Source organism: Pituophis catenifer, unplaced genomic scaffold (genome assembly GCF_029215685.1).
Source record: "Pituophis catenifer annectens isolate HBS135680 unplaced genomic scaffold, rPitCat1.0.hap2 SCAF_6, whole genome shotgun sequence".
Taxonomy (NCBI): domain Eukaryota; kingdom Metazoa; phylum Chordata; class Lepidosauria; order Squamata; family Colubridae; genus Pituophis; species Pituophis catenifer.
Window position 1 is genome coordinate 48,608,417 of NW_027256886.1, and position 9,175 is coordinate 48,617,591.

The 9,175-nt window shown below is 35.5% G+C and overlaps 1 protein-coding gene across 4 annotated transcripts in view; it reads left to right on the plus strand.

The window, feature by feature from the left end:
• Positions 1 to 8,660, plus strand: part of MXI1 (MAX interactor 1, dimerization protein) — an 83,756-nt gene extending 75,096 nt beyond the window's left edge. For 3 of the 4 annotated variants that reach the window (XM_070946039.1, XM_070946041.1, XM_070946042.1), the window contains one exon: positions 1,243 to 8,660. In XM_070946039.1, coding sequence (XP_070802140.1) covers positions 1,243 to 1,406 — 164 coding nt within the window. In that variant the 3' untranslated portion in view covers positions 1,407 to 8,660. The remainder of the gene's footprint in view (positions 1 to 1,242) is intronic. The other variant, XM_070946040.1, reaches the window with a different exon arrangement.
• Positions 8,661 to 9,175: the final 515 nt, after the last annotated feature.

The following is a 9,175-nucleotide window of genomic DNA, read 5'->3' on the forward strand; positions in this document are numbered from 1 at the left end:
GAGATAATAGGGAAAAGAGAAGTCAACAATTATGTGAGATGATATCCCTGTCTTATAATATTTGATTTTAACGTTGATTCATTTACACAAATTTCTCAGAAAGACATATTGCTGCTGCTTTTTAGATGAATGTTCGATTCAGGAATTAACTGCATATTAGTAAGTGTTTCCCCTTGAAGTTTTTGTTATCCTCTGAGAGTGTTGAGACACCATGCTCGATAAACCAAAAGAATGTGGGGTGTTTTTTTTTTTTAATACAGTATACATTTGGGCTTACCTGGGTCCAGATGCCACTGCATTTTTACAGATTTTGTCAAGGCCATCTGCCCTAACCACCTTAAAAACATTTTTTAAAAAAAATCTGCTCAGAAAGTATTTCTAATTACTTTGAGCAACTGATAAACTGATACTTGGGCCTGTAGCCATTCTTCTCTCTTGGCCTAAAATACATCTGAGACTACATAGATCCAGAATACTTTTGAGAGAGTTAGACGACACTGCAACAACAGAGTTTAAAGCTTTACTGGAATAGAAAACTCAGTTAATCAAGAGAATTTAGGCAACACTACCCTTCCTGTTTCACAAACAATCCCAATGATCCATGATTTCCTTCTATAATCTTCTGTTATTTTGCATTACTTCTTCAAATCCTTAATGTGGAACTTTAAAACTTCAACTACTCAAAGAGGTTTTATTATATGAACAGCAAATCTATCTTGGTGTGCGGTAATGCTCCTTAATGTAGACTGAGAAATCTGTTTGAGTGGGTAGATGAGAGGTCTATTCATGCATAGAATATTGAATTAGTATCTATCATTTTAATCCAAGGCACAGTGACTAGATATAAATATTGAATTAGCAATCAAATGATAGCTGGCTATTAATACAAATTTGTAAAAATGAGTCGAGTCCAATCTCTTGTAATTCTTTCAAAATTCTTAACACTATCACAATGCACTTTTCTCTCTTTTGTTCTTCATTTTTTCAAAGATTTCACCACACAACTTTACAATAACTCCTCAGGACATGGTTGGAATGAACCTAGATCAGGCCTGTCAAACTGGCAGCCCGTGGGTTGGATATGACCCATGCAGGTCACGCCCACCCCAGCTCCACGAAGGCAAAAAACAATAAGGCCTGCAATGCGAGCGGGTTTGACACCCCTGATCTAGATTCTTCAGGCAGGGATGGTTTTAAATAAATTTGCTCTGATACTAACTTGGGACTCTTTTTTTTCCCCAGAAGAAATTGAAGTGGATGTGGAAAGCACAGAGTTCTCCCATGGAGACGTGGATGATATCAGCACAACCAGTACAAGTGACATTGATGATCACAGCAGCTTGCAGAGCATTGGGAGCGATGAGGGTTACTCCAGCGCTAGTGTCAAGCTCTCCTTCACTTCCTAGAGCCTGGTGCTAGAGCAGAGCAACCGGTTTCTTTGGGGCAACTGAGTTTCATATGGCAGAGCTCTTAAGATACAGTATTTTTCTTACCCAACCCACCCTTCAACAGCTAAGCTTGGACAGACACAACTTTAGAATAGCTCCATGGGTCCATGGAAGAGTGAGGACCTAGCAGAGGAACCAATTAGTCTGACCATAACCCAAAATTTTTGACTTAGTGTTAAACTTCAGTTAATTTCAAATCCAGGACACCATTCCAGTTACACATAGCTGGACTGAGATTTTCCCATCAGTAATGGATACCTATATTGAAAGATGGCTTGGATGGGAAACTTGGCTGTTCAGGTGCTTGCTTTTTAATTTGTCACCATTGGGTTTTTTTTTCCTCATGTTCAAACTTAAGCAAACTTGTTACAAGACCCTTGTGGTGCTAATAATAAATAATATAAGGTATGTCCAATATCTATGATAATCTAGCATATCTGGAATAGCTGTATGTTTTTCCCAAATAATGGGATAAAGTAGTTCATTGGATGAACCACTTCCAATGCATTTGCACAATACTTTGAAGTTTGGTTTTTTTTAAAGCTCCATTTTAAATTTCTTTAAATTCCCTCAATTTTTTTAAATTTTGTTTTTCTTCAATATAACTAAGCAGGTAAACAGTTTTCCTGTAGCCTCACCAGCAAAAGTTAGTCCAGTCAGCATCTTTTATTAACTGGGTATCTCTAGCCATCTTTGATCATTATCATCTGAGAAATGTAATAATAGCAAAATGTTCTGCTTATAGCTCAATGTTTCAGCTGGACTTGGTTTCAAGGCAAGAAACTGGGCTGTACGATTTTACCACTAGATTATTGAGTTGTAGCAGGCCACCACAGGTGCAACCATGCTCTGGATTCAGTGGCTGAGCTAGAATGATTCTCCTGATAGAGGGTGAGAGACAGACCAACCTGTAAAACAAGCGATGATGTGCAGAAAAGACACAAGTCTCCATTCTGAGCCACAGTTACCTATTTTTTTTTTCTTTTGCAAATTATTTTGATGAACATTTTTAAAAGTTGTTTGGGTGAGATAACCTCTACGTGACAATGTATTTTTAGATCTCCTAGGCATGATCCTGCAAATCTCTTTTATAATTAACACCAGTTGAAAGGGACTTGTGTTTCCTGCTGCCATGCACAAGAGGAACAGGGACTCCTTGGGTTTGATGGCTCTACCTTTTGGATTCCCTTTGCAGACTTTGGCACCTGGATTCCTAATATAATCTTGGGTCCATAGCTAAGAAGCATCTCAATTTAACAATCTGCTAGGTTGATTCCAGTATCTCCTGAGCAGAAACTGTTGTTGTTTTGCAGTTAAAGAATAAGATTGTATCCAATGTTTTTATCATTGTTTTTATTTTGAACTTTCTAACCTGCACTTTGAGGTCTTTGCTTTTCTTTAAGCTTTTTAACCACAGAGATACTTATTACTGTTCCTTTACCAAGTTTAAACTTTATTCTTTATTTTGAGACTTCATTTATGACACTTATTTGAGGATTTTGTTTGGGAGGGGTAGTAATTTGCCTGTCCCCCAATTACTAAGGGAAAAAACTGAAAAGTAAAAAAAAATGCTTTATAAACTCATAACTTATTGCTGATTATAATTACTGGTTGTTAATTTCAGTCCTGTAGATCTTTAATTTTATTGTTTAGATAGGACTGGGTGACAAAAAAAAATAAAACAAAATAACCTCATTTAGCAGTACAGTGAAATTGTGTTTAAATGTTAGCATATGTTTCTGCTTAATAGTAGCACTTTAATACCATTAAACATTTCTGTATCTGAAATACGTTTGTTCTGCCATGTTGGTCACTCATGAGACTTTAGAATACTCATGTTGTTTGTGCCTGAAAAAAAACCCCTCCATTGGCCATGTGATTAGATACCCCAAATGACTTCTCCTGTAGATCTTGTCTCAGTACTGTTATGTTGTGTGATTTAACTCCAATGTGTTAGGCATTTACCCCAGAGCTATTATTATATTGTATAACGTACCACTTTAGGACCTGTGTCATGTATTAGAGACATCATGCTGCCAGGTTTTATAGTGTGTTCATAGCTGGGGTTTTAATTCTTCTGTTCATTAAAATCTGGTTGCAGTTACACATCTCTCTCCTATGGAACTAAAACTAAGTAACACCAGTTAATATGGTAACCTCTCCCTCTTGTGGCTGAAATAGGAATTGTTAGTTTTAGTTAATGAGAGTAAAGATTTCAGTAAGAACTTTTTAAAATTCTGAAGCCTGTTAATTTCACTAGTGTCTTAGTGCAATTTGGTGGGATTGCAAGAATGATCACTGGAAACTCAAATGATCTTCCCAATCTACGATTTCTTATCCCAGCAAAAAACTTGTTTCTGTGAATTCAGCTGCAGAAACTTACTTAAAAGAGTGTGTTTTCTCTAAGCAGAGCAGCCTGACTTCAAATTTTAATGATGTCTTCACCAGCCCACTGGGTCTTAGTGTGTTAGAACTAGAAAGGCAGGGCTAGATAATCAGTTCTAACACACTATCAATACAGGGGACAGGCAGGAACCTGATGAGAAGCCTGATATAGTGGCTTGCATGAGAAAATCATTTCAGGAAAAGACTGAAGAAACAACCTTGACTTAAAGTCTGGAAAGTCTGGAAAGTCAAAAGAATGCTCAGCTTTGATTAATACTATCTTAAATTAAGATTGTGTAAAAATGATTCTGCACCAATTCATTCCCAATAAATTATGTGTAGTCCTAATGCAAAAACATTTAATCATTCACCTTATGTTATTGGACCACCATTTGTCTGAAATGGTATAGGGGTTCCTGCCTGAGTAGGGGGTTGGAGTAGAAGACCTCCAAAGTCCCTTCCAACTCTGTTGTTCTGTTCTATTCTGTTCATAACCTTCTTTGGTGTATTTGACTTGGTAAATAAGAAACTATAATCAGGATAGACATCTCTGGAGATAATATTCTTTCCATTTTACAAAGTGGAAAAAAAGTGTTAGGTCATTTATTGAGTAGGGTGTACTGCAGCCAGCCTGTCATAATCTATTGCGAAGACATACTATATATTTTTCATAAATGCGAAACCATATCCTTCATTAGCCTTTTACGTTTTGGGATGTTATACTTGTTCCTTATCTTCAATTCACAACCTTGTATATTTTTTTTTCCACCATACAAAAATTGGATTCTGGTTTGGAATATAATCCTATGCAAGTTTACTTAGAGATAAATCCCGCTATGTTCCATGGGACTTACTCCCATTTGTATCTGCATCAAATTAAGCCTTAGATTCAGACATGAGGTTGTATACACTTTTGCATTTAAAATGCAGGGTAATTTTTTTATATAATGGGAGTGGTGGTATCAGCATCCAAGCAGGGCAGTCTGAGGCAAACCCTATTTTTCTGCTTTGGAAAATCTCTTCTGAAGGTGGCATTAGCTTTGGAGAGAAAAAAATGCCACCAGTTCAAAATCATCTATGCATCTTGATGTTAGCCACCTCAAAAGGCTGAATAAGAAATGCTATTCTCTAACATGCTATGCTTTTATAATAAGCAGTTCAGACAGCCATTCTAGTATGATCTGAAAAAGTCACATTCACTGATACATCATTCCAAATCTGTGCCCTTATCTTCTACTTGGCAATACTGTGTGTATGAGAAGAATGATTCTGTATTTTAATGAAAAATAAAGATGCAAGAGGGCATTTATACTTGTTACATTCAAAAAGAAAACCAGGATTCCTATAAAGTTATTAAATTTTCACTTATGGCAAGTAAAATTGTTGTCCATATGGCTTACACTGCTTCAGACTGAGATGTTTTGTATTTCTTAGTTCTACTAAGAGAAAATTTCCAAGACTGAAACAGAATTTATATACATTTTATTTAAATATGTATTTTGGATGTTTTTTATGTATTATTTGGAGAGGTGTCCTCTGTATCCAAATTTTCATCATTTGTGTCAATTTAAGTGAATGGTATAATTTGTAGTAAAAACTTCAGTTTATTAGATAAATTATAAGAGTCCAAATGAAAAATTTGTCTGTTACTTCAAAAATGAGTCAAAGGAAGGGTTTACTATGTAATGCAGGCTATTGGGTACTTTTTCTTTCATGATATCTTGGATCAAACTAGTGGCTAAATTTTAACTTTTTAAAAAGTTTTTAATGCTAAATTCTAGGATATTGTAACTTGTTTTACCAACAAGTTTAATTATTTAAAAATTCTGATTTTTAGAATCCTGAAACCTGTCTTGGCTTTTATTTTATTTTTTTTCTCTTTAGTCTTCTTGTACAGAAGAATTGGGGAATTCAGTTATATCCATTTACCAATTCAGTTGGGCATATACCAAAAAGGTGGAAATAGGGCTATATACTTATGTGAAATAAAAGAAGCAAAGACAAGTAAGGAAGTAAAAGCTTCAGAAAGCAGAAACATTTGGTATATGTTAATCGGGTCAATACTTTTTAGGAGTTTATTAAACAGACTTACTGGAAGCAATAGTTAAATCACTTTTCATTCTGACATATCCATTCTGTTTATCTCACTCTGTACAGGTAGTTTTTAACCTTATGACTATTTATTTAAAGACTAAGCAAAGTCACACTGGCATTGAAAAAAGTGACTTACACCTGGCCCTCACACTTACCATTGCAGTGTTCATGCAGTCATGTGAGCAAAATTTGGACAGTTGGCAACCAGCATTTATATAGGACAACTATAGTATTCTGGGGCCATGTGATTGTCCTTTGCAACCTTCCCAGGGGGTTCCAGCAAGCAAAGTCAAGATGGAAGACATATTTGCTTAATTACCACAGCAAAAAGATTATAAAATCATATGCAACTCACTAATGACTACATTGCTTAGTGATTAAAGTTCTGTTCCCAATTGTGCTCGTAAATTGAGGAGTACCTGTCCTACATCAGTTGGTAAATAAAATATCCACCGGTATCCAAATTACAAAAAATAATTTGGAAGAGTTTATTTCCTTGTGTATACTGGCTGACATTTCCTTACAAAAAAAGGAATATTAAAAAAAAAGATTTGTCAGCATTACTAGAATTTTATTTTATTTTTTGCAGCTGTTTTACTAATTAGAATCTTGATTGTATTATTTAGCTGGTCAAATCAGAAAACATATAAAGAATGCTTGACATATGCTAAAAAGTTTTTTTAAGGGATTCTAAAGATACCTTAAACATTGTGCACATCTTTTCAAAAATAGCTAAGACACAGTATACTGAAGTAGTTCTAGATAATATCAGTTGGAAGTACCTCACTTTATTACGTAAATGCTTCCTTGTGCTTCAGATATTGCTATCATCTTTGGTATTCTTCTCCATCCTGTAATAACATGTAGAATACAGGGTTTTGTTTTGAAATGTTCTTCTAGGAATTTAACAGCAACTGCAAACAGTAAATCTTGTCTGCAGAATAAGCAGGAGTTTGTATCTCAGGGCCAGTTCACAATAGCACTGGACGTGACTAAAAAAATACACTGATCAATTTTTCAAGATATGAGCCAATGGTTCTGCCTTTAGAAGCTTTCAAAAATAATTACTATCCTGTGCTATGCCAAAGGTTGAATTTATTAACAGTCTGGCAGAAATAGTCTGAAGAAATAGTCTGGCAGGATTTTCTAGTGGTTATTACTATGAGTCTATGGCATGCACTGGTCAGCTCACTCAATCTGTATTTTTATTTAGGGTATCTATAAATGTTGAAACAATAAAGCAAATAAATACCAACAGGGTAAGATCCTATGACTACAAATAACTTGAACATCCTTAACTCTAGCCACTGTATATTTTATTTCTATCAGCAAAAGAAACTTAAGAAACCAAATACAATGATCCCTAAAAATATAGTCATAGAATAATAAAATTATTAAACCCACATGAAGGAGCTTCATTAGGCTACTTCCTAATAGTACTTAAATACACATAGCAAACAAGTCAGGAAGATGAAAGCCAATTTACTGGATCCAACACTACCAATTTCAGCTAATTTATTAAGGGAGAGTATACAAAGCTGCAATTGGTCACAATGAGGGGAATATATGCAGGCATTTTTTTCTCCATAGTAGCTTGCTGGCTGTTTTAAATTGCTTATTAAGCTCCATTTGGAGTACATTTCAAGGAGATGCAAGCTAGCATCATGTATGTATAAAATGTTATCTATTACAATAAATATATAATTCAAATAAATAGCAAGATAGTTATTTTTACAGACAAAACTACTCTGGCAGTGCTGACAGTGCTTTTATTAAAATTATCTGGTGCACAATTCTGCACTTACTATCATATTACTTGCATTAACTTGCTTTTTAAAATCACAATTGCTAGAAATTACTTTCCATGTATTATTTTCCTCAACTACCACACCATGTAGATCTTGGATTTGTAAAGATTATTCTTACTAAACCGAAGTATATAAACCCTTCTTGTGATTTTCAAACCTACTCATAGAAAGGATATAATTCTAGTATGACATTTTAGTTGGAAAACCCCGAGCTTTTACTGTTTTGCTACTTAAACAAGCTAATGAAATTGCAATGAATCTTACTAGCATTATGAAGGAAAGTAAATACAATGCAGGACCTTATGCACTCATTTTATCTTCTATCATGTTAGACAGTATCTAATGCAAAAATTAGGGTTGTGCCACTATAATGTTACTCAGATATTTATCAGAAGAAAAAAATCAGGAAATTTTTCAGTTTTTAATAAATCATGGAATTCTTTTGCAATCTTTAAAGGGGGAAATCACATGGTGCTGTGATTCTACATAGTACTATGATATTGCACTAGTCTGAGAATGCAATTCCAATCTTAAATAAATGTATCTGAACAAATACTGTCTATTTTGACCACGTAAGAACTTCAGTGCAAGCTCACTTTTAAGATGTCTTCTATCATTGTTTCAATTCCTTTGAACTTGCCTGAACTATGGCAGTTATATATTGACTTTATAGCCAACTGGTATTTTTTGAGGATTTGAATGCTACAAGACATCCCAATAAATATTTAATACGCAGTTTGACCAGTGCTAGTCTATAAAACAATACCGAAATGCTGATTGCATCTCTCTATCTGTAATGGTGCAGGGATGGTGCTGACAACATTATTGCATTTTCATCATTGTAAACATAATTCTTTTGTTTGTGGCCATCTATATTAACTTGTTTAAATATATAAATAAATTTTATGACTTTTTTTTCAAATAAGTTTGTTACTTTTCTACTTTCTGGTATCACCTATATCAGTGATGGCTAACATTTTCCGGACCAAGTGCCCAAAGCATGCGCAAACCCCCAAAATGCAATGCACATGCGGCCCCCATATGCACCTTGCTCATGCCCGCACTGCCTCCCCGCACACACTCTGCCCCCTATGATTGCGCCTACCCCGGCATGCATGGCAGAGACCCGAAGACCAGATGGCTGGCAGGAAGCATGCACGCTTGCGCAGCGGAGCTGAACTAGGGCGACGGCTCACGTGCTATCAGAGAGGGTGCTGCATGCCACCTCTGGCACGCATGCCATAGGTTCGGCATCATGGACCTATATTAATAGAAGTTTCCAAAACACAATCAACAGTGCTTAACTCCAGTGCTCACATGCTTTGAGAATTACATCCTAGCATTTCAAATGGGTGCAGCAGCATCTGTGCTGGACATTCCTGCCCATGTTGGGTTGCATGCTCAATACCTATAACACAGATTAATTACAAGTTGTTGTTT